We start from the raw sequence: 26,007 nt of genomic DNA on the forward strand, positions 1-26,007 counted from the left end.
TGGATGACCTTAGGTTCTCTGATTTTCACCTTGGCCAAGTAACAGAACATGGTCCCCAAGGGTGTCATGTCCATTTACTATATGTCGTACATAGACATGTTAGAACTTAGGAGTCAGGACACATGCCAACATGCTTGGCATGTGTCCTAAACACAAGACACGTGTCGAACACATGCCTTAGCCATGTCCTACCCATCTGACTATAAAAAACAGTTTTCACTGATATTTACTCACTTTCAGTTGTATGGAAAGAGTTCTCGGTCTCTCATTGTGCAGGTTAAGGGAAAAATCAATGTTTGAAGGGATTCCGAGTGTTTTGTAAATGTACTCTCAAGAAAATTGGATCTTTATGTCTATATTTCATTTTTGTATTTGTAATTTGTAATATTTTTAATATATATATCCATGTCCTGTGTCAGACACTAACATTTCCATGTCCTCTTGTCATGTGACTTAGTTGCTTGGGAACATGAAACTTCATCCCTTGGAACCTCAAATGGGTGTGTGTTCTTAGAAAAGCAATGCACAGATGAACTGTACATGAAAGTAAAATATAATGAAAACAGATATGCAACTACTTCCCCTCACTTCTCTATAAATAGACAAAAAAATAAAAATATGCCTACATAGTCCCTCGCTTGCAAGGCAGTGGGAAGAGACATTTGTTACAAGCATTTCCTATATATTCAATATAATCAGAATAATAAATGTCTCTCTAAAGGCATTTTGTGACAATAATTTGTGTCAGTTAGGTATTCACCTAAAGAGGCAAACTTGCAGTCTCTTTAACTGATACATACCTTAAAATTAGACCTCTGATTCCTGGTTATCATGACATCAGTGGCTTTTTGTGCATTTATGACACAAAAACCTAGTACAATAAATGTTATACTGTAAAGATGAATTCGCTAACAAGTCTTTTATATCGACACTGCCATTCCATCTGGATTCTGGATTTACATGCTGTGTGACCTTCACCTCACTGCTTTTTACCTGGTTTCCATGGCTTTTTACTTGGGAATATGAAACTTCGTCCGTTGGAAGTAAAATACAACACCTACTAACCAATCACTTCAGCTGATGTAGACTCTCCCTATTTTGATTATTATGATCTCCATTAAAGCTTCTTACTGATCTCTTCATTTACACGTTCATAATATGACATCTTCTGAACAGATGATACTGCAGAGGAAAAATCATGTCTTTCGTATGCAGTTGAGAAAGATGTCCGGCATTCTTCAAGTTTCGCTTGTGTCTGGCATAGGAAAATCAATTAGACTTGGGAACAAAAGGAAATAATCAAATTCAACATGTTACATAGAACTAAACTAATATGACAACATACTTTACTCTGAAGAATTTTGAGAGCATCATCATTGTTAGCATCTTCTACAGATTGTCGAACCTCCATGATCTGTTGCAAAGCAGTGATGAGTTATAACCTCTCGTGGACAATAAGCCAACCTCTCCTATTTTCAAAAAGAAAAGAAAAGAAAATCAACTTAGTCTCAATTTCCAGGAAGTCTGGATACACTTTTCATCCATTACCTCCATGAGCAATTCTGGATCAGGCACAGTTGCTTCCTCATCAACATGGATGCCTTGCAGGTGCAACTACCAAAAAGAACAAGTTACAAATATAAAAAATCAATTAATTAGTTTTCCAAAGCTGTCCCTCTAAATGAATGTAGAAAAAACAAATATGATGCCAAGAAATAGTTACTCCAGTTGAGTTCTTTCGAGGTCAATTGCTTATGTTGTATGTACTTAATATTACTACTGTTCCAAAGACTTCACTCAGCTTAAATCTATAATCTCATTAAACTGTGGGAACACTTTCTTTTAAAAACTGCACTTGATATAATATTTTGATATATCCGGGTAGAATTGTGGAGAACATATATTAAAAAGTAACAATAATATCTTTACTTTCCAAAGATTCTATATAGTTTAGGAAAATGACATACGCAAAAAGAAACCCAAAATGTGCAAAAAGTAATAATTCTGAGTAAACGGAACTTGGAGGTTCTTTCAAGAAAGCAATAGGAATCTACTTGCAGAAGAACTGAGTAGTCAATCCACCATAATTTATGAGATTCTACTGGTAAAACTCTACCTCATAACAATAGCCACATTATTGATGTAGAGCCAGCTTCTATCACATTTGATTATGTATTAACATCCACCTACTGGAAATTCATGAATCATTACTATAAAAGAACAGCCATCCAAATGGGAAGAGAGGATGAAAATAGATACAAAGGTCAACAGTAAAGTATCTGAATTATCAAATATATTCAGCATCAACAACAAACAGTGTGAACTTTCCACATACTCTAGTGGCTAGCCTGTTAACACTAACATGATGGAGGGCAGAGGTGCTTGGTGCAGATTGTGATTCCTCAAATGATTTCCTTTTTAATTTTTTCCTGCTATGGGCAGGGGCTCTGACAAAGACAGACAGAGACAACAACTAGACTGCCAACAAATGAAGGGTACAACAATGCACCTGTTATGTATAGATGGATAGACTAATATGAATAGAGGTCAGAATAACTTGTTTCCTGTTGGACAACTACATTCAGATGAAAGTCGGGTAAAAAACAACAAAACATATAATTGTATAAGAGAAACCAGCGATGATAGCACTCTAGAATCTAAACTATGACAGAAGTCAATAAATATTCTTGGAAATGATGGTCATATTTAGAACTTAGATAAATAATAATGTTCACTAATGAAGTATGCAGTAATGGGGGATTTAAAGTAATCACCAATGAAGTAGCTAATAATTAGGTATTTGGGTGTTATGCAACATACTCCTCTTCCCTTCTACTAGGTAATGAGACATTGCATCATAAAGGATGTATGAATCTACCCTCTCTTCTTATGTGTATATTCCTGTCCACGCTTGTGTGTGTAAAATCTCACATGGTATCAATGGTGAGAAGAAGCAAAGGAAGTGGACGAAGAGCCAAGGGACTGTTGGAACCTGAGATCAGAGAAGATACCGAGGGACTGCTCATGCACAAGTGAAGGATAGATGACTTCAATTTGTATATTACCTACATATAAAGAGCCATCAAGGGCTGCGCAGAACCGTTTAAGGGTCACAAGTCCATGTGAAGTGAATAATTAAGTGAATCCATGAGATTTTTTTTTTATTGGCACCATGAAATGAGTGTGCTGCTGGATTAGAGAGCTGTCTGAGTAGCTGCCAAACAGAAAAAAAGGAAAGTCACCACTTTTATCAAATTGAGCTGCCAATTTCATCCACTGATTACATCTTTACAGTATTCTAGATTAGAAAGTAATGCCTGGCCAATTAATGCCTCCAAAAGAGTTCAATAGATAGAGAAGAACTCACAGATTGCTTAGAATATGCATTGCAGAAGTTAATCGAGTAAGTATTATGATTGCTAAGCCTGTATTTACTATTAATCTGAAGAGAATTTTGAAAAAAGTTTATGCAATTATATTTAAAAATTGAAGACTAAGTTTTGTTGGAGTGAAACTCTAGAAAAGTTGTTTTTCTGACTTTCTAGATATAGAACAGAAAAAAAATTATTCCAAGGTTTAGACCTTGTTGCCGTCATTAAAATTGGCATATTGTTTGATTGCCAATCATTGAGTCAAAAGAGTAAATTCAAATTTCCGATTTGTTTGGTGTATTTAAACTCTAGAAAAATGGATAGTTTAGCCCATATAATTTTGAGTGGAAACGAAAAGTTTAATGGTCAGAATGTTAATTCATGGAAACAGAAAATGCTACCTGTATTTGAATACAGATGTTTGGACAAACTTGTAATGGGAAAAGAAGTGCACAGTAAGACTGATGTGGACAGCCAAACCAAGCATGATGCTAAGAATCGCGAGATTCTGATGTTGATCAAGCTCTCCAGAACAAATCAGATGCTTCCCACAGCTCAAGATGGTAATTATGCATGTATCATGTGGGGGAATCTCTAGAAGAGGCATGAAACCTCAGATAAATGTAAAGCATTGTTCCTTAAAAATATGTTATTCTCAATTTAAATAGGAATGCAACTCTTTGCAAGATCATTTGTTAAAAATCAAGGATATTAGAGATCAATTGAAACCGGTTGACAGGACAACAGAAGAAGAAAATATGGCAGTCCTAATTTAAAAAAAAAAATCCTTCTTCACATGCAAATTTTATTCGGGCCTCGAACATTACTTGTATTGATAGAGATCTGACTTTTGAGGAGTTGAGCACTAAGATTTTGCAGCACGATAGCTGGAAAAAACAATTGGGGATAGCAGTGTGAATGAGACTTCTGAGGTGGCACTTGCAACAAAGTTTAAGAGCAAGAGTAGCAAATAGAGGGCAGAAAATGATGCAGGCAACTCTTTTGAGTTGGGTTAAAGTAGAACAACAATTCGACGTTTTTATTGTGCAAACTTAGTGCATATAAGCAGAGTTTGTAGGAAACAGCTATAGGATGGAAAGCACAAACAAGAGCATGCTTCTGATGTTCAATCTAGAAAGAAAGATGCTAATGTGGCTGAACACGAGGAGGAAGAGTTCTATGTGTTCATGGACAAAAATAATGATTCACAGAGTAGTAAGGTTGATTGGTACATTAATTCAGGAGCATCTTGACATTTTACTATTGGATTTAATTGGTATGTTAATTTGAAAAGGATAAATTTCAGTTTCAGTTTAATTCTGTCATGTTGAGTGACAGGGAACAATACAAGGTTTAAGGAAAGGGAAATGCCCTGCTTCAACGAAAAGGTAAAAAGGCAATGATTAAAAATGTCTAATATGTTCCTTTAGTGAAAAATCTACTTTCAGCCAGTTAATATGTTCGTTTGGTGAAAAAGCTACTTTTGGTAGGTAGCATAATGAAGCATAGCCCACCCTTACATATTATTTTCAGTGATAATGGGTGTTTAATTGTTAATAATAATAGAAAAAGCATGGTTGCTAAGGGTGTGGAAGAATTGGGTTTATTCCAGCTAATAAAGTTGAGAATGCAGGACTGGTTCACCAAAAATATGGTTGTAATGTCACTAAAAACTCAAACATAATGCCTAGGCAAGAGACATGTCAGGTATGACGGAACTCAAGAAATGAATCCCTATAAGTTGTAGTTGTTGACAAAGTCAAAATCAGCAAATAAGAGAAGGCAAACAGTGGGTATCTTATGCATTGTTTGTTGTAATTCATAAGAAGGAAGACCCATAGGGAGGGTGAAAATGAAGTGGTAAAGGAGACCCTCAAGGAAGGTGAACATGAGGATGCTTGATCCAAGAAGCAAACACAAAATCTTGATATTTTCAATTTTGGACCACCAAGATGTGAAGGAGGTGAGTTCAACAAACAAGCCAAGTTCTATGTCAATGGTGGAAATGCTAACCACTCAGCCAACATTGGTTCTTATTAGCTGGTGAGTCAATGGTGAAACAAAAGGACAGTGATGTGAATTGTACTTCATCAACCTTGCCAAATACACTTCACTTCTAGTTGTTTTTTTGAACATCTTTCTTGTGGACTGCGAGCATCTTTCTTGTCCAAAGCCTTCTTTTTTTGTATCTTGAACAAGCATGTAAAATGACCATTATGGGAGGGTATTGGAGATAATGGTTGTATTTAGAACTTAGGTCTTAGATGAATAATAAATGCTCACTAATAAAGTAATGTAATAACGAGCTATTTAATGTAGTCATCAATGCAGTAGTTAGGAGTCTATAACATAACAAAGCATTCATATGAGACAACACGCTTAATCTCAGAGCCACTAAATAACAAATTTATACATATACACCTTAACATTGCTTGCACTGATCAAGTTTCAAATAACTCAGCTCATCAAATGGTGAATTCTAGTTCTTCACTACCTGCTTCTTGGCCTTCACATTGTTGAGTTTTCAAGTGCAATAGATACAAGCACAATATTTCTGAAATACCAATAATTACTTCTAATGTTATGGATCTTCTTTTAACAATTCCAGTTTATCATTAAGCAATTACACTTCAGAAATTCATCCATAAAACCATAAGGATAGCAAAGATCACAATGCACAAAGAGAACAGAAAATTTACCTTGGGAAAGCCCACTTATGGGAAAGACCCAACAACCTTTTTCTTATAGAAATTCTTCAATTCAACAAGAGATACACTTAATGTTGCTAGTCAACTATGAGGTCAAACTGACCAACAAAGCTTATGGTCAAACCTGGTCCACAGCCCTTAAGTCAGCCTTCAAACTGTCCTGCAACTGTCCAAAATTCACACATGCGAGATAAGAGATGCGAGCTAGAGACAGAGAGAGAGATGATCTTCATCCTTCTTGTTTTTCGCTTGGATGCCCAGAAATTATCTTTCTTGTGTGAGGTTGAATGGTGCCTTTGTGGAGGAGGTCGAATGCCTTTGTATAGTGTTTTACCTTCGTGAATGTGTGTGTCTCTTCATTGGGGCTAACTTGACTTGAGGGAGGGCCGACTTGACTATTTTGGAGCCAAAAATTCAAAATTCAAATTTCAAATTTTTCTCTTTTAAATCTAACATGAAGAACATGTCTTACAATAATTCTTTCAAGGGATAAAAGTAAATAATCAAAATGACATGAAGAAAATGTCTTACAAATTCTTTATGCATTACAAGGGTTAAATTATGGAGACCGACCATAGCTACAAAATTCAACACTCCCTCTTAGCTAGGGAGGTATTCATAATGACTAGACCGACCATAGCTACAAAATTCAACACTCCCTCTTGTGAACAAATTTCTCTAAGAAAAGGTTATAACAAATAATCAATAGTATCAACCAATGTTGCATTAATCATTATCGGGATAATATCGGCGCAAGAAAAAAATCGGAATTATCGGAAAATTATCGGAAATTATCGGGAAATAATCGTTTGGTACAAAAAAAATTCATTTTTTTCATTTTTTTTTCAATTTTTTTAATATCTAAACCATCTACAACATAAAATAAATACATTGACACATAAATATGATAAAAGAACTAATATATAAGATGTTTAATATCATTTCTAGTGCTAAAATCATGCATAACATTGAAACATGTCCTAAATAGTAAGTCCCGACTCCCGAGTCCCAACTCAGCCTCAAAATATCAACAAAAAATATGATAATGTATCTCATCATGTCATAATGTCATATACAATAAAATGAAGAAAATAACTAAAGTCTAATCCTATTGATTTCCTCTGCCCCTCTTGCGGGAAAATGCCACAGCTTTCCCTTTCCCTTTAGATGCAGCTACTGGTGCCCGTGCTGGTTGAGATGGCAATGGGGTCTGATGTGCTCTAGAAGCTGAAGAACTAGAAGTAGGAGCTATAGGAGGTAGACCACGTCCTCTACTGGTGGCAGTGGTAGCCCGGGCAGGTGGTGTCACCTCCTCCTCCTGTTCCTCCTGCTCCTCTTGCTCCTCCTCCCCCTCCACTACATCCTGCACTAACCAATCATCAGCAGACTCCATGAGAGGCCTCTCAGCCTCAACCCTCCATGCAGCAGTGGTGTCAATCCCATCCAATGAGATGGCATCCACATCAGGTGTCCTCTCAAGTTGCCTCACCCACAATCGAAGATTGTAGTAGACGTAGACCATGTCACTAAGTCGTTGGGGCTCCAACCTGTACAAAGATCATGAAATAATAATTAATAATTATGAAAAAAATATTGTTTAATGAATTCAAAAAATTATTTGGAAATTTGCAATATTTTAAATGTGTAAGTGTTAACCTGTTGCGCTTCTTGTTGTGTATTTTTTCAAATACACTCCAGTTGCGCTCACATCCTGAGGAGCTGCATGTTTGGCTGAGGATGCGAATGGCAAGCTTTTGCAGAAGGGGTACCCTGCCACCATACATTTTCCACCATGCATCTACAACAAAATTACAAATAAAATTTTAAATAAACATAAGAAAAAAATGGAATTTGAAGAGACAATGAAATTTGAAACAAAGTTACAAACTAAAAATAACCTGGCATTTTAATCGTCCTATCAGCGACAGCCATCTCAAAGCCAAATGTGCCACCTGCCATCCTATATGTCTCAATTTGTTTAGAGATCTCTATACGTTGTTCTGGAGATCGCACCATCTTCTGGACACAGGATAAGAATCCATCCATGATCTCAACATCAAAATCAAACCCACATGCGTAAGAAAATGCAGGGTTCAGGAAAAGCCCAGCAGCATGAATGGGACGATGGAGTGTGTTGTTCCATCGCTCATCAATCACTCCCCATAGGAGGAGTTGTCTTTGAAACCCATCATCTCCCTTACCATCATAGTAGGCCCGAATGGCTTCTTTGGCCCTGTCCATGGCCTCATACAAATAGCCCATTGCGGGCTTCTCACCATCAACCAACCGAAGAACCTTTACCAAAGGTTCAGTAACGGCCCACACCTCCCGCACTCCCGCCCAGAAGTCTTTCTGGTATGAAAGTAGTTTGCATACGGCCTCTCCTTCTGGTTTGCGGCTCATTGGCAAAGCACGCCACTCCTTTGAAAGAAACATTCTCTTCACATCCCACATAGAATTCAAGAGGGATTGAAGAGATATGAAACTGTTGGCAAACCATGTAATGGCGGGGCGCACCAACTCTTTGTTGTTGGTGAATCTTCTCATCAAGCTAAGCACAGATGTATGATTATATATAAATTTTGTAATGCTTTTTGATGAGTCAACAATATCTTTGACAAAGGCAATTTTCCCTATGTCCTCTAACATCAAATCAATACAATGGGCAGCACAAGGTGTCCAAAATAAAATAGGATGCCTATCCATAAGCATCCTACCAGCAGCAACATAATTTGTTGCATTGTCCGTTATGACTTGGACAACATGTTGTTCACCCACCTCCAAAATAAACACATCCAGCAAATCACATAAAGTTCTTGCATCTTTGATTTGTGCAGATGCATCAACAAATTTGATAAACATAGTCCCCTTGGGACAACTAACCAAGAAGTTTATAAGGGTTCTCCCCTTTTGGTCAGTCCAACCATCTGACATAACAGTGCATCCTGTTTGTGCCCATGATGCCCTAAATTCCTCCAATCTTTGGGTGCAGTCACGCTTTTCATTTTGAAGAATTCGGCCTCTGAAATCATGATAAGAAGGGATTTTGTACCCTGGGCCAACACTGGCAATAGCATCAACAGTAGGTTGGAAAAATGGATTATTCCTTACAATGTTGAAAGGAATATCACTCCAGAGGAGAAATTTTGCCAGCAACTTGTCAGCTTGTTCTTTCTCAGTTCTTTTTAGCATTGAACCGATAGATGGTTGTGAACCAGGTGTGGTTCGAGGAACAAAAAATGATGTGGCAGCTACCGGATTGGTTGATGCTGCAGTAGAACCAGTGCCACTTGGCCCACTTCCTTCAGCTGACCTTTTTAGTTGCCTTTTGAGTTCTTCTTTGGCCTCTCTAGTCTGCTCTAATTCTTCCAATGCTCTCATGGCTCTTTGGATAAGTTCAGGATTTGTATTTGTATAAGGCCCCACATCTTTTCCAAAGATTTTTGCAAGGTGAAACTTCAACTTGTACACCCCCCGGACATAGGGTGGCCACACAACTTGCAACTCAAGTTTAGTGTATCATTCGGAGAATCAGGCACACCATATTCCCAGAAGGATCCAATTTCCTTGGCATGTTTGTTTTTGAACTTTGAAGTTGCAAACTTGAAGTCTTGACTCTTGAATGGTGTTTTGGTGCAGTTGTGAACCTATGGGAAAATTTAAATAAGGATTACAATTTAGCATTTACAAAATTACAAGTTACAAATTTACAATTTAGTATTTTAATTTTTAATTTTTAACATTGTACATTGAAAATCCAAGTTACCCAACCTAAAACAACCATTCAAAGTTCAAAGTTTCAAATACAAGTTACCCAACCAAATGGCAAAAACAATGAAAAATACATAAACAATATTTAAAAACAATGAAAAAAAAAAAATTTGGTTCCCATAGTCATACCAAGTTACCCAACCAAAAACAATGAAGAAATACAAAAAAATCTTTAAAAACAATGAAAACAAAAGAAAAATGGTGCCCATACCAAGTTACCCAACCAAAAACAATGAAAAACATACAAAAACAATGTTTTTAAACAATGAAAACAAAAAAAAATTAATCCACATACCGTTTCTATGGAGAAATCAGTGGTCTCCTCTTGATTTTCTCCTCTAAGCACTTAGATTCAGCTAAAAACCCTCTCCAGCTTGGTCTCCAGCTCTTCTCTGCCCTCCGCGCGCGACTGTCCAAATGAATTCATAACAAAAAACCAAAAACACGTTATAAAACCTCGCTGCCGCGAAGCCCCGCGATTTTTTCCGTTTTTATCGCGATAAAATCGAAATTATCGCGATAATTTCAATAAAAATCGGCAAAAAAAATTTCCGGCGATAATTTCGTATAGTTATCGCGATATTATTGGAACGGCGAAAAAATCACGATTATTTCATTTTATCGCGATATTATCGCGATTTTCACAACACTGGTATCAACATCATTCAACTACCATAATTCTGGTCAATAACTTTGACACATGGTAGATTTATCAACATCAATAGGCTACCATCATTCTGGTCGGTACCTTTGACACATTGTGCATTATTCCCATAATTTTGGTCGATACTACTGACACATGGTAGATCAACCATAATTTTGGTCGGTATCTCTAACACATGGCACATCATTAGCATCAACTAGTCACCATAACTCTGGTCTATCTGTCACATAATATACAGACTAGTCTTGGTTCACCATTATTCTAGTCAATACCTGACACATGGTGAATCCCCAAAGGCCACACTCCATCTGAGTAATTCTGGGTCCGATGCCAATGATGATGAAAGGCCACACTCTATTTGAGTAATTTTGGGCCTCTAGGACCATGCTTTCAAATTCCGGTCAATAAGTTAAAACCAAAAGAATGTTTGTCCTTTGTTAGAACATTCTCCCTAATTCTAGTCAATATGACATAGGGAGAATGTCAGTCCATGATGTTATCTCATCAAAACTCCCTCTCAATGAGAGAGGTGTTCTCAACAAGTCCAAGTTTGTCCCTAAAGTATACAAACTTTGCACTAGATAGAGGCTTTGTAAGAATATCAACAATCTGCTCATCAGTAGAGACATATTGGAGCTTCACTGCTCCCTTCTGCACCATGTCGCAAATAAAGTGGTACTTGATCTCGACGTGCTTTGACTTGTCATGGAAAACTGGATTCTCTGTCAGCTTTATGAAGCTCTGATTATCACAATATATCACGGTCATTTCTAGCACATGATCAAACAACCCCGCGAGTAGCTTTCGAAGCCACACTACTTCACAACTCGCCAAGCTAGCTGCAATATATTTTGCCTCAGCAATGCTGAGTGCATTGGATATCTGCTTCCTCTGTTGGAAAATCTGGAGACTTGTAAATTATAACTTATTTTCCTTATCATGATAATTACCTGTGATGTTAATTGATTCTTTATTACTTCTTTAGATTTGTTCATCAAGCAATTACCCAAAACAATGAAGATCACAAAGAGACAGAGTACACAAGATGTAGGCTCCAAGCCAGGGCAAAACCCCTCTAAGGGGAAAACCCAGAAAATGCTTCTCTTTAGAATATGCATATAAAAGATACTTCCAAGACCCAAAGACCAAAGCCAACAAACCCTCCATGCCCCAAGCCAGCCCCCAGCAAGATCTTCCTTGAGACATCTTCCAGAACTTCAATATTGCTTCCTTGATACTGCAACTTCGGCCCTTGCAACAGAATTTCAGCCCTGCAATTTCGGCCTCCTGTAATTGCTTCAAAATTTTAACCTCCTACAACTAGCAGCTTCACAAACCCTAGCGAGACAAGGAAAGAGATTCTTTGGCAAACTTCGACTTTTGCTCCTCCTCTTCACCCTTCCAGCTACTCTTCTTCTCCTTCGCTATTGTAGATCGAACTTGCTTGAGATAAGTGACCAAATGAATCAAGCTACACTCCTTTATATAGCCTTTCTTGAGGGTCAAATTCCCTCCCTTTAGGCCGACTTGGTTTTGGGCTTATCTATGGCTTTTTCTCGACAAAATAAATATTTTCCTTCATTACAATGAGTTCAAATGGGACTATGTGTAATATCCCTTATCAGGGGTATCCCTCAAACACAAGCGAACTCCAACCAGAGATGGACTGGGAGGGCGTTTACCAGATATGTCGCCTCTGAAAAGAGGACGAGATCTGGATGCTACCTGGCCCTTTCCAGACTCTGTCTAAGAGTATAGGAGAAAAACACACAAGTGTTATAGTAGCCGGGGAGCTCAAAGAGATAAAAAAATAACAGTAGTGCAACATACAATAATGTATACATGGAGTATAAGCAGATACTCGAGAAATGCAGAGAGAAATGCTAAACCATTTTATTATATTGAGTAATGGAAAGAGTACAAGAGGTGATAAAAAAGATAGCACCTCGACTTGCACAAGGCAAGTGAAGAAATACACTCAGAATGGTAAGGAAATGGCCTCTCTCTGAACTATGTCCAAGCTGTCGGAGAACTGTTGTGCGGCTGCTACTGCCGGAATCAAGTGAGGATTTGGGGTTGTTCCCGCCCCAGAAAATGTTGAACTCTAGAATCAACCACTGCTCAATAAACCCAGAAAAGTCCAGAAAGCTTTTCTAAAATAGCTGACCCCCGAAAATCACCCCCTTGAGGATCTACGCTATCCCTCAAGGCTCTGCGCTGCCCCTGAAGAGAATCCTCCAAAACTCTACCCGAGACTGCCAAAATCCTCCAATATGCAAGGGTTGATCCCTTGCTCAATCTCCAAGCTCAAATCCTCCACATAAACCCAATCCAAAGCTCCTACCAAAAGAGACTGCGTCCTCCCCTCTCAAGACTGCGCAGTCATCAAAATGCTCAGTTCCTCCTCAACTCCAGAGATCGCTCCTCCTGCAAAATACTGATGAAACTACCTTGCCCGAGCAGGCACTCGAAGTCCCCCGGGGCTAAGGGTGAGATCTTCGAACGGAGACACTCGATGCACTAAACAGTGCTGCAGATAGGCTAAATAGCCAGCGTGCTCTAAGTCGAAATGACTAGCTTAAATGCAACATAATCCAATGATCAAAATGAGGAGGCTCCTCTCTCCTTTATAGCATTGGCCTCTCTCAAAACCCTAAGGCCCTCCTCCTCCAACGTAGCGTCTCTCTTGCCACGTGTTCCTTCTCCATCTGCATAGTCCCTCCAAGTGTCTACGTGGGCCCTTCTCTACGTGGTCCTTGGGCCCCCTTGGCTCCCCTTTTAAGTTACAACATTGTGCTACTAGGGAGTGAATTTATTCATAAAGTGAGTTACGTCCCCCTTTCCTCACCTTTTTATTTATAAATAACTATAGAAGGCAAAAATGAGCAAAATCGAATATTCCAATTAGCCATGGCTAATTAGGGATATTACAGTCTCCCCCGGCAAAATGTTGCTTGTCCTCAAGCAACTGAAGTGATGGATGCTGCAAAATGTTCTCACTCTCCCAAGTGGCATCCTCATCTGGTAAATTCTTCCACCTCACCAAGAATTCCCGGACCATCCTACTCCGTAGTTGCCTCTCCCTGGTATCAATAATAGCCTCTGGCTGCAACACCAAATGCCCCTCATCATCCGTGGGTGGTAGCTCATCTGTCACTGTTACCTGTTGCCCCAATGCCTTCTTCAGGCATTATACATGAAAAACGTTATGAATCTTGCTGCCTTGGGGCAGCTCCAATTCATATGCAACCTGTCCAATTCTGCGTATCACCCTGTATGGCCCATAAAAGCGGGGCTTGAGCTTATCAGCTCCCTTCTGCTTCAGTGACGACTGTCGGTATGGCTGTAATCGTAGGTAGACCAAGTCCCCTACCTCAAACTGTCTCTCCACCCGACCCCTGTCAGCATACATCTTCCGCTGGTTCTGTGTTGTAGCCATATTATCCTTGAGAGCTCGGAAGATATCCTGACTCTCTTGGATCCAAATCTTGGCTCTCGGAGCCTTGCTAGCACCAAACATCACATCAGCAAAAGATAAAGGATGATATCCATACAAAGCATAGAATGGTGACATACTAATGGACATGTGATGTGTAGTGTTGTAGCAGTACTCCCCCAGATGCAGCCACTTCAGCCATGCTCGCTACTGCCCACTGACATAGTTACGCAAATAGCCCTCCAACCACTTGTTAACTATCTCCATTTGCCCGTCCGTTTGTGGGTGATAACTGGTACTCGGTGTCAACTCCGTCCCCACCAACTGGAAAAGCTCCTGCCAAAACCCGCCCATGAAACGGCTGTACCTGTCACTGATGATGGTCTTAGGAAGACCATGTAGCCTGAAGACCTCTCTGAAGAACAACTCGGCCACTTGCGCTGCTGTGTAGTGTGCGGATATGGCGAAAAAAGGCGCGTACTTCGCCAGTCGATCTGACGACAAAGATACAATCCTTGCCCTGCACCATGGGCAACCCTGTGATGAAGTCCATCGAAATACTCTCCCATTTCCCCTTCGGAATGGGAAGAGGCTGCAATAATCTTGCAGGATGGCTCATCTCCCCCATGTTCCTCTGGCAAATATCGCACTCCCGGATATGCTGGAGCATGTCCTCCTTGAGGCCCTTCCATGAGAACCTCTCTCTAATGGCCCTGTAGGTTTTGGTAAATCCCTGATGGTCGGCCAATGGTGAATCATGTGATTTCTGAAGTATCATCTTCTTGAGCTGAGATCCCTCAGTCAAGAAGATCTAGTCCCTATAGTAGATGATCTCATCGATTACCCTGTACTTGTCATCCGCCACCTTCCCATCTAGAACCTCACATGCAAATTTGTCCTTGGAGTACTCTACTAAGAGTCGAGCCCTCCAGTCTGTGTCCAAGTTCATAAGAGACAACGTGGCTGGTCTATGTGAAAGGGCGTCTGCTACCACGTTGTTCTTACCCTTGACATACTCAATGTCAAAGTCATACGATTGGATCTTACTGATCCACTTCTGCGGCCTCTCCTGTAGCTGTTTCTGCTCCAAAAAGAACTTGAGGCTGTTGTGATCAGTCCTCACCCTGAACCTATTACCCACTAAATACTGCCGGAATTTGGCCAATGCATGCATAATGGCCAGCATCTCCTTGTCATATATAGAATACAACCTCTCATGCGGAAGGAGTTTCCGGCTCTCAAAGGCTATAGGGTGACCTCCCTGCATCAACACTGCGCCGATCCCCTCTCCCGACGCATCACACTCCAAAACAAATGGCTGCGAAAAATCAGCAATACAAGCACTAGGCAGCTGCTCATAATCTCCTTGATCCTATCAAAGGCTCGTTGCACTGTATCCGACCAACTGAATGCCCCCTTCCTCGTCAGATCTATCAAAGGTACAGCAAGCTGTGAGAAACTCTTGACGAACTTCCGGTAGTAAGTACAAATGCCAATGAATCCCCGAAGTTCTGTCATGTTCCTCGGCTCCGGCCAATCTCTGATGGCCCTGATCTTCTCCTCGTGGACTCTCACTCCGTCCACCCCTATGATGTGTCCCAAGTACAACATCTTCGTCAACCCAAACTCACACTTGGAGAGCTTGGCATAGAACTGCTGCTCCTCCAAAATGCGCAACACTGTCTCAATGTGCTCGATATGCTCCTCCCAAGTCCTGTTATAAATGAGAATATCATCAAAGAACACCAACACAAACTTCCTTAAGTGATTGTGGAAGATGTGATTCATGCAAGACTGGAATGTAGCTAGGGCGTTTGTTAGCCCGAAGGGCATCACCAAAAACTCAAAGTGCCTATAGTGACACCTGAAGGCAGTCTTGGGAATGTCCTGCTCCCTCACAAGAATCTGATGGTACCCAAATCTCAAATCAATCTTTGAGAAGAACCATGCTCCTCTCAACTCATCCATTAACTCGTCGATCCTGGGTATGGGGTACCTGTTCTTCAGAATCTTCTTGTTCAGGGCCCTGTAGTCAATGCACATCCTCAATGTGCCGTCCTTCTTCTTCACCAACACCACGGAAGAAGCAAAAGGACTCGTGCTCGACCGAATGTGCCCAAGAGCCAACAACTCCTGAATGGCCCGCTCAATCTCATCCCGATAGGCCTTGGGATGCCTATAGGGGGTAGTAATCACTGCCTCTATTGCCTTCTCAAGCTCAATGGTGTGCTCAAACCCCCGATCCAGTGGCTGTCCCGGCGGAATCTCCCTAAACACTGTGGCATACTGGTCCACTGGGTGCATCTCTGGGTGCACCGTCTGCCCTGTAGTCCCTGCCTCTGATGCACACAGCTCCACTGCCCACTCTACGTCTCCCTTCCGGAAGACTACCTCCATCCGATGAGCCGAAACAGTCTGAGGCGGGTATGTATGCTATCCCCGTATCTTCTCATCATCCCACTCCATCTCTAGGGCCTTCTAATCTGTCGTGACCTTCCCTAGAGTGATAAGCCACTGAACACCTAGTATCATGTTGGTGTCCAGAATATCGACCACGAAAAAGTGGTCAGTCAGTGTGTAGGTGCCCATCGTCACTGATAACTCTGGAACATAACGAGCACACACCATGGTCTGATCTCCTGGGACCAAAACTGAAAAGCCATCGAAGCTCTCTGTCTGTATACCTCTCCGCTTAACCATCTATGCATCAATGAAGTTGTGGGTTGCCCCACTGTCAACCAACATTGATACTCACTGGCCATGTATTGTCCCCCGTACGTGCAGCATCAAATACTTGGGAACTCCTCGCAATGTTGCAAGGGCCCCTCTGGTAGGTGCAAACGCTACACCACCTGCTGGTGGTGGTGGAGGTGGCAAAGGATCCTGCGCGGCATGACTATCTCCTACCTCCACATCATCCTCCTCATCCTCTTCCCCGTTGCTCTCGGAGAAGACCTCAATAAAATGTGCTTTGCTAGCAGCACATCTATGTCCCGATGCCCACGGCTCCTAACAGGTAAAGCACAACTGCTTCTTCTTCAGCTCCCTCCTGGCATCATCATCAATCTGTGCTCGTCCTGGATTCCCCTTTGGAGGCGGAATCCTCACATCCTTCCCCTTAGGTTGGAAAGCCTGTCTCTGGGGGTAAGGTGTCCGGGTCCTGGGTAAGGCATCCTGTAAGTCCTGGGTCCTGCTAATAGCATCCTGGAGTGTGGCTGGTCTAGTGGATCTGACTAGACCCCGAAGTGGCTCTGCTAACCCCTCAACAAACATGTAGATCCTCCGTGCCGCAGATAGATTTGGCACCATCACTGAAACCCTCAAGAAGTCTGCAATGTAGGTCTCTGGGTTCCCGGTCTATTTGAGCCTCGTCAACTCAACAAAGTGCTGTTCTGAATCCCTCCGGTCAAACCTCTCTATTAGTCTCCTGGTGAACTCGGCATATGTCATCACTGTGGAGTGTCCGAGTGTAACCAACCCATGGAACCACCAGTCCTGGGCCTCACCATCCAGATGTAATGTCACCACCTTGATGGCCTCTATCTCCGACATCTAGTTAAGCTAGAAATAGATGTCCAACTTCTCCACCCAAGACTTTGTCGAACTGTTTGATGAGCCATCAAACGTAGGCAAGTGGAATCTACTAGCTGTGCGGTGGGTGTCTACATCATGATAATGTCGGTATCCTCTGTGATGGTCGCGGGGTCTACTATCCTGCTGGAGCTGAACAAAGTCTCTGAATGAGAGAGCATCCCTGAACTCCTGCCCAAAGGCTTGGTACTCTGCAAAATAATCGCCCATGTGACTGGGCTCCAGCCCCCGTGTCTACTCCTAGGAAAGTGAGCATGGTAGAGCGTGTAGGGGCATGTGAGGCCATCTGCTGAGTAGTATCACGTTGAGTGGCACCCTGCTCTGGAAAATGGTGGGATGTACTCGATCCCTCACCAACTTATAAAACCCGTGGGTTCTCACGTTGTCTAGCCTCCACCGCCATGAATCTCTGCCCCATCACCTCGATCTGCCTCGACAGATCCTGCACTGATTTGAGGAGCATGCCCACAAATCTCTTCCCGTCCTCATCTGCCATCGGATCCTCCTGCTCTGCGTCCACCACAGGCTCCTCCTGTTCCGTGTTCACCACAAGCTCCTCCTGTTTTGTGTCTACCACCTGAACACAGTCTCCCTCTTCGTAGGTGTTCTCCAACCTACGCTCAAAATCTTTGTATTTCCTACCTCTGTAACAAATGTAGGGTTTCTCCCTCGGTGTCATAGACTGCTAGCTCCACACGCTGAGCCAGATCTATGCTCTAATACCACTGTAATATCCCTTATCAGGGGTATCCCTCAAACACAAGCAAACTCCAACCAGAGATGGACTGGGAGGGCGTTTACCGGATATGTTCCCTCTAAAAAGAGGACGAGATCTGGAGGTTGTCTGGCCCTTTCCAGACTTTGTCTAAAAGTATAGGAGAAAAACACACAAGTGGTATGGTAGCCGGGGAGCTCAAAGAGATAAAAAAAAATAACAGTAGTGCAACATACAATAATGTATACATGGAATATAAGCAGATACTCGAGAAATGCAGAGAGAAATACTAAGCCATTTTATTATACTGAGTAATGGAAAGAGTACAAGAGGTGATCAGAAAGATAGCACCTCGACTTGCACAAGGCAAGTGAAGAAATACACTCAGAATGGTAAGGAAATGGCCTCTCTCTGAACTGCGTCCAAGCTACTGGAGAACCGCTGTGCTGCGGCTACTGCCGGAATCAAGTGAGGATTTGGAGCTGTTCCCCCCCCCCCCCCCCCCCCAGAAAATGTTGAACTCTAGAATCAACCTCTGCTCAATAAACCCAGAAAAGCCCAGAAAGCTTTTCTAAAATAGCTGACCCCCGAAAATCACCCCCTTGAGGCTCTACGCTATCCTTCAAGGCTCTGTGCTGCCCCTGAAGAGAATCCTCCAAAAATCTACCCGAGACTCTGCCAAAAGCCTCCAATATGCAAGGGTTGATCCCTTGCTCAATCACCAAGCTCAAATCCTCCACATAAACCCAATCCAAAGCTCCTACCAAAAGAGACTGCGTCCTCCCCTCTCAAGACTGCGCAGTCATCAAAATGCTCAGTTCCTCCTCAACTCCAGAGGTCGCTCCTCCTGCAAAATACTGATGAAACTACCTTGCCCGAGCAGGCACTCGAAGTTCCCCGAGGCTAGGGTGAGATCTCCAAACGGAGACACTCGATGTACTAAACAGTGCTGCAGACAGGCTAAACAGCCAACGTGCTCTAAGTCGAAGTGACTAGCTCAAATGCAGGATAATCCAATGATCAAAATGAGGAGGCTCATCTCTCCTTTATAGCATTGGCCTCTCTCAAAACCCTAAGGCCCTCCTCCTCCAACGTAGCCTTTCTCTTGCCACGTGTTCCTTCTCCATCTGCGCAGTCCCTCCAAGTGTCTACGTGGTCCTTGGGCACCCTTGGCTCCCCTTTTAAGTTACAACATTGTGCTATTAGGAGTGACTTTATTCATAAATTGAGTTATGTCCCCCTTTCCTCACCTTTTTATTTATAAATAACTATAGAAGGCAAAATTGAGCAAAATCAAATATTCCAATTAGCCATGGCTAATTAGGGATATTACACTATGACACATGACCAATATTATTCTTTATCCCAGAAAGACCTAGACGACCTAAAAGCACGAAGAACGTGCTTTTGACAAAAACTTGAGTATGAAACCCATACTCAAAAATAAAAAAATAAAAATTTTCCTTTTTTTTCCTTTAAAAAGAATATACAATGTCATGATTAGAATTACATCATAATGAAAACCGAACCTAGTTACAATTTTCAACACTCCCTCTTAACTAGGGAGGTATTCATGGTACAAGGAATCTCAATCTTGAAGCATTCTCATAAGAAGAGTCAGATTGATAAGCCATCTTTTTGTAGAAATTTCCTGCAAATTCTCCAGAAATCTACCTCTGAGATTTATGTAGAAAATCTGACTGTAAATTAACTCGATAATGCAATATGCCAAAACAAAATACTATAATCTACTTCTACTATCAAACTTGCGGAGGCTTAATAGATTTGAGCAAGATCAAGCTGAACACATATAACTAGAAGAAGAATCAATGCACATGAAACATAGAAGTATACTCTGGGGAAAGCCTCAACTAAAAACCCCACTATCTGTATTATCCTACAAGTGGAAATATCTCAGGATTACACAAAGCTTTAGCTCTCAAAACAATCCCTCATTGCTGCTCATAGACAGAATAGATAACACATATGCCTCCTCCTCTGTCCTCCAAGCCTCCTATATCCTTGTGCAGTTTTCCCTGGGTCCTCCAGCTATAACCTGTGTGATTCTCACTTCACACACTGCTCTGACCTCTATAGAAACTGCGCAATCCTGAAGGAATGAATTCCTTCTGCATGCAAGAGATTTTCTTATAGGAAAATCCTAGCAACTGATAGTACATTGTCCCTGCCTTTAATCTCAACTGGGTCTTTGTCTGAACTGACATGCATGAGTTATTTATGAGAGAATATTCAGTTATCTGGAGAACACTAGTTGCATGCATGCATGCATTAACTGACTAAACTCACAATTAGTTCCTCCAACTGTTTGGAACTAATTTAACTGGACTTAACTCAGTTAACTAAGCTAACTAATTACAACTCAAATACAACTCATCCTTATCTTCTTAATTAAGGGATAACTTCCTCAATCAAAGGGATAATTGTTGCATGTTTTCACAAAGACTTCATGTTTGAATTTCTCCAACTAATTAACTCAAGATGAATTAATTAATTATTTTTCAAACAGCTGCTGAGACTAAATTCAAATTTAATTCTCAATTTTAATTCAAGGACAAATTAAAATTGGAATCTATCCTGAAATGCTATCTATAGCAAAGCTATTTTTAGCATTTCTTGTTGCTATTTTCAACACTCCCTCTCAACAAGAAAGGAATTCAACTTGATCCCGATCTTGAACCTTTGGGATGTTCTGCATGCAACACTTATCTCTAGTGTTGTTGCCCCAGCAACTCTAGAAACAAAAAAATATCCAAACTGAATCAGAATGATGCCTCTGTCATCAAAGTCTTTGACTGTTATTGCCTCTGGCAACTGAAAAATTCTGCACCTCTGTGCTCTTCAGTATCTGACTACTCTAGCCTCTGTCACTTTGATCTCTGACTGCATCAATCACATTGATTCCTCCTGCTATATCCGTGTTGTTGCTGGTCCTTTCTCCCAGCACTGCACCTCCTCTCATCATGTTGCATCATGCTGCCCACTGCTGCACTACAACTCAGTTACTGAGAAGTAAGTAACTAATCTCCCAACTGACCTCCCTGTTGGGCTAGAGACACCCTCTGATGATGAAGCTCCCTCTGTCGCTCCATCTGCATCTGTCTCTACACACTCAGCCAGTCCTGCTACTCCTCGTCGGGGCTCCCATAGCAAGTTCTAATCAAAGAGGCTGGGTACCTCAAGGATCCTGCCCCTATTTCAGCCTTATTGGGACTATCACTTCACATCGCCCCACCTCACACTTGGAGGTATGGAGGCATGTGATCCCTCTGCTGACTTCTCCAATTGTGGCTCCTCCACAATTGTATGAGACTTCTTCTAGCGCTGCATGTTGAGAGGTAATGTACTCTCCCTCTCAACCACCAAGTCTCTAACATTTGCCTTGCTCCACAAGGCTTTGCATGCATCTTGAACCTCAAGAGCATACAAGTTCTGTACCCGTGAACCGATCTGTTTCACCTGACCCGTGGTGATGTGTCTAAGGAAAACCTTTCCCTTACTGAAAACAACATCATAGCCTTTGTCCTCCAACATCGTGATCGATACCAAGTTCTTCTTCAGTCTAGGCACATACTTCACATCAGTCAAGGTGACAGAAACTCCATGCTCCCTTTGAAAAGCAACCGTGCCCACTCCTTAAACACTATACCTTTCATCATCACCCATCTCTATGAGTATCTTGAGGTCTTTCTCCTCCAAGGTACTGAATAAACTTTTATCGTCGGTCATGTGGAATGAGGCTCCACTGTCGAGAAACCAACCACAACCCATCATTGATGAAACCATGCATGCGATGAGGGTAGAATCCAATTCGAACTGAGAGGCTAGGGCCTCACCTTCAGATCCTTTCGAGGGATTTCTTCAATGGACAATTAGTTGCATAATGGCCCACCTCATGACTATTAAAGCATCTCACTTTAGATTTGTCAATCTTCTTCCCACCATGGGAAGAACTCGATTTGGAATGAGAATCCTTCTCCTTCCCTTTCCTTGCCTTACTTTTTAAGGCTAGATTTTCTTCATCATCATGCTTAGATCAAGAACCATCTCTAGTGCTTCTCCTGATCTCCTCCTGCATCAGATCCAACCAAATTCGTTCCCAATCTGGCAGTTTCTCTCTTCCATTCACTGAGTCCTGGTAGCTATGCCAGCTCTTAAGAAGACCGAGGATAGCAAGACTCACCATATCATCATCGGCTGTCGTGATTCCTACACTTCAAAGCTCATCTTTGCAGGTGGTGAGCTTGTTCAGATATGTAGAAATCGTGTCGCCCTTTTCACACTTGATTTTCCAAAGCTTGTCCTTCAGCACCAATTTCCTCTGGTCGTTATTGTTCTGATATAGGTCCTTCAATGTCTTCCACATTGAAAATGGAGTCTCCTTCCCATGGAGACTCAAGACAATATGGTCTCGAACTCCCTCCAGAAGAATCCTCTGCGCTCTCGCCACACATTTCTTCCATTCCACCAATTCTTGGGCATTAATTGCTGCTGGCTTGGGGACTTCTTGATCAATGAAGTCCTTCAAACCATTGTCTTCTAATACAGCTTCCATGTGATCCTTCCATGCTATGTAATTCGAGCTGCCATCTAGGGCATACTCGAGTCTCAAGCCATTGAACGCCATTGGCGAACTTTGAGATGTGATAAGAAATCGATTTTGTACCTGCAATCAAGAACATTGAACTTCGAACTTTTCCCTTCTCAATATGATGTTCATAGCTCTAATGACCTTTGCTCTGATACCATGTAGAAATTTCCTGCAAATTCTCCACAAATCTACCTCTAAGATTTATGTAGAAAATTTAACTATAGATTATCTTGATAATGCAATATACCAAAGCAAAATACTATAATCTACTTCTACTATCAAACTTGCAGATGCTTAATAGATTTGAGCAAGATCAAGCTGAACACATATAATCAGAAGAAGAATCAATGCACATGAAACACAAAATAATACTCTGGGGAAAGCCTCAGCTAAAAACCCATTATCTGTATTATCATACAAGTGGAAATATCTCAGGAATACACAAAGCTTTAGCTCTCAAGCTATCCAGCTCTCAGTCCAATCCCTCACTGCTGCTCATAGACAGAATAGACAACACATATGCCTCCTCCTCTGTCCTCCAAGCCTCCTATTTCCTTGCGCAATTTTCCCTAGGTCCTCCCGCTGTAACTTATGTGATTCTCACTTCACACACTGCTCTGACCTCTATAGAAACTACGCAATCCTGAAGGAATGAATTCCTTCTGCATGCAAGAGATTTTCTTATAGGAAAATCCTAGCAACTGATAGTACACTATCCCTGCCTTTAATCTCAACTGGGTCTTTGTCTGAACTGACATGCATGAGTTATTTATGAGAGAATATTCAGTTATCTAGAGAACACTAGTTGCATACATGCATGCATTAACTGATTGAACTCACAATTAGTTCCTCCCACTGTTTGGAACTAATTTAACTAGACTTAACTCAGTTAACTGAGCTAACTAATTACAACTCATCCTTATCTCGTTAATTAAGGGATAACTTCCTCAATCAAAGGGATAATTGTTGCATGTCTTCACAAAGACTTCATGTTTGAATTTCTCCAACTAATTAACTCAAGATTAATTAATTAATTATTTTTCAAATAGCTGCTGAGACTAAATTCGAATTTTAATTCAAGGACAAATTAAAATTGGAATCTATCCTAAAATGCTATCTATAGCAAAGCTATTTTTAGCATTTCTTGTTGCTATTTCAACACTTTTGACAAGCATCTTTATCATAACCAACACTATCCCTAAAGGCCTTAACCGGACAAGCTCATCTTTAATTATGAGTATTATGCTGGGAGGCTTTATGTAAACTACCACACTACCTCTCAAGGCACATACCCCATCAGGATGTCTACAAGGTATGTCCTTTTAGAAATTAGGACTATTATTATCTTGGATTCCCAACCATGGATCCTCAAAGAATATTGGTTCTCTGACTACTCTTATCTTGGATTCCCTATCTCATCCTCAAAGAGCATCAGTCAACAACTTCTTTCCCTGGATTCTACAATCCATAAGAAGTTCCAATCTAGATGCTTATCCAATCCTCTGGACTCCATTCTATCTTTATAGCCTTCATTAAGACTTACGGTTAGTCCTAGTCTAGTGCTTGACTCGTAAAGACAAGAACTATGCGATATCACTCCCGCTCAATTAGGGAGGAGATATCCACCAAACCAAGCTTACCTACTCAAGTTTCTTTTTTGGTAACGCTTTAGTTAGAATGTCTGCTACCTGTTTGTTTGTAGGCAGATAGTGCAGCTTAGCATGAAACATTGGATCTTCTATTAATCTTGTGCAACTCCGATTATCACAATGTATCCATGTAGGGCTAAGCGGTCCTTCAAACAAGTCTGATAACAACTTCCTAAGATGATCTGCTTCCGGACAGACCTCGCTTGCAACAACATATTTAGCTTCAGCACTACTCAAAGCAATTGTATCCTACTTTTTGCTCATCCATGAGACCATGGAAAATCCTAGGCTGAAGCATCCACCTGTTATGCTTCTTCCGTCTGTCTCACTACCACCCCAATTTGAATCGGTATATCCCACGAGTTGGATTTCATTACCAGTGAACTAGAGGCAGTGATATATAGTCCCATGCAAGTATCTTAGAATATGCATGGCTGCAATCCAATGATCATGTTTTGGTTCCATCCGAAACTGACTTAGGACATTTATTGCAAAGCAAGTGTCTTGTCTTGTAATTTACTAGATACAACAAGGACCCAATCAACTGTTTGTAGCAAGTAGGATCCACCTGACTAGATTTTGAACTCCTTAACTTCTTCAAATTGGTAATCATAGGAGTCATCATAGGCTTACAATCCATCATGCCATATTTTTTAAGCATCTTGATCACATACTTACCTTAACCAAAATATATCTCTCCTCGCTTCTACCATACTTCTAGTCCCAAATAATAATGCATAATCCCAAGATCCTTCATATCGAATTTGGCTGCTAACTACTTCTTGCATTCCTGAATTTGATGCTTTACACATAACCAGTAGATCATCCACATACAAGAGTATGATAATTGGTTCACCCTGGACCACCCTGATATATAGGTTAGGGCAAGGTTACTTGGGAGCGGGAGCGGAAGCGGGAAGCGAGAGTGGGGAGCGACATTTTCAAAAGCTCTCGGTTTGGGAGCGAATTGGGAGCAAATTTTTATATAATATATATTTTTATATATTTTGATGCATATATGTCAACAAAACACTGTAGAATGATGAATTACATATAAAAAGCATAAAAACATGGATTTGACAATATAACATCAATCATCTAGAAGTTATAATCTTCATCAACCATGTCCACAAGTTACAAGTTCTCATTTATATAACATGTAAGGGTTCACATAACCAAAATAGCATCAAGTGCAATCCATCTCTGAATCGAAAATACATCAACAAATAGGCTCTAGATGGCCTCTAGCATCCAAAAAAATCATGCTACAATAGATAGCTACATATCATCAAAATCATTGCCTATCTTGGGATCTTTGTCATTAATATCACCCTCTAAGCAATTAACATAAGATAGAAAAAATGTAGCATGTCAAGTCAAGATTTTGTTTGAGTGATGGGTACATTTTTAGTAGTGTCATGATAGAGGAGTTCGACAACCAATGTCACTAACATCAAGGTACATAGAGGGCTTGGTGCTCCTAATTAAATACG

General features: G+C 41.0%; 2 protein-coding genes across 2 annotated transcripts in view; both read right to left on the minus strand.

The window, feature by feature from the left end:
- Nucleotides 1–661: 661 nt before the first annotated feature.
- The window catches only part of LOC149251523 (iron-sulfur cluster co-chaperone protein HscB homolog), a 102,457-nt gene continuing 77,111 nt past the window's right edge, over nucleotides 662–26,007 (minus strand). The window contains exons 4-6 of the mRNA XM_089459485.1: nucleotides 1,549–1,614; nucleotides 1,346–1,414; nucleotides 662–1,255 (exon numbers count right to left, since the gene is read on the minus strand). Of these exons, the coding sequence (XP_089315611.1) occupies nucleotides 1,118–1,255; nucleotides 1,346–1,414; nucleotides 1,549–1,614 (273 nt within the window). The 3' untranslated portion in view covers nucleotides 662–1,117. The remainder of the gene's footprint in view (nucleotides 1,256–1,345; nucleotides 1,415–1,548; nucleotides 1,615–26,007) is intronic.
- Nucleotides 7,093–7,872, minus strand: LOC149251524 (uncharacterized). The gene is made up of 2 exons (XM_089456541.1): nucleotides 7,736–7,872; nucleotides 7,093–7,626 (listed from the first exon to the last, which is right to left on the minus strand). The coding sequence occupies exons 1-2, from the start codon at nucleotides 7,861–7,863 to the stop codon at nucleotides 7,188–7,190; spliced, it is 567 nt and encodes a 188-aa protein (XP_089312667.1). The 5' UTR covers nucleotides 7,864–7,872; the 3' UTR covers nucleotides 7,093–7,187.

This window comes from Pinus tabuliformis, chromosome 7 (genome assembly GCF_031772625.1).
Source record: "Pinus tabuliformis cultivar Carrire ecotype Pingquan chromosome 7, CPIR1, whole genome shotgun sequence".
Taxonomy (NCBI): Eukaryota; Viridiplantae; Streptophyta; class Pinopsida; order Pinales; family Pinaceae; genus Pinus; species Pinus tabuliformis.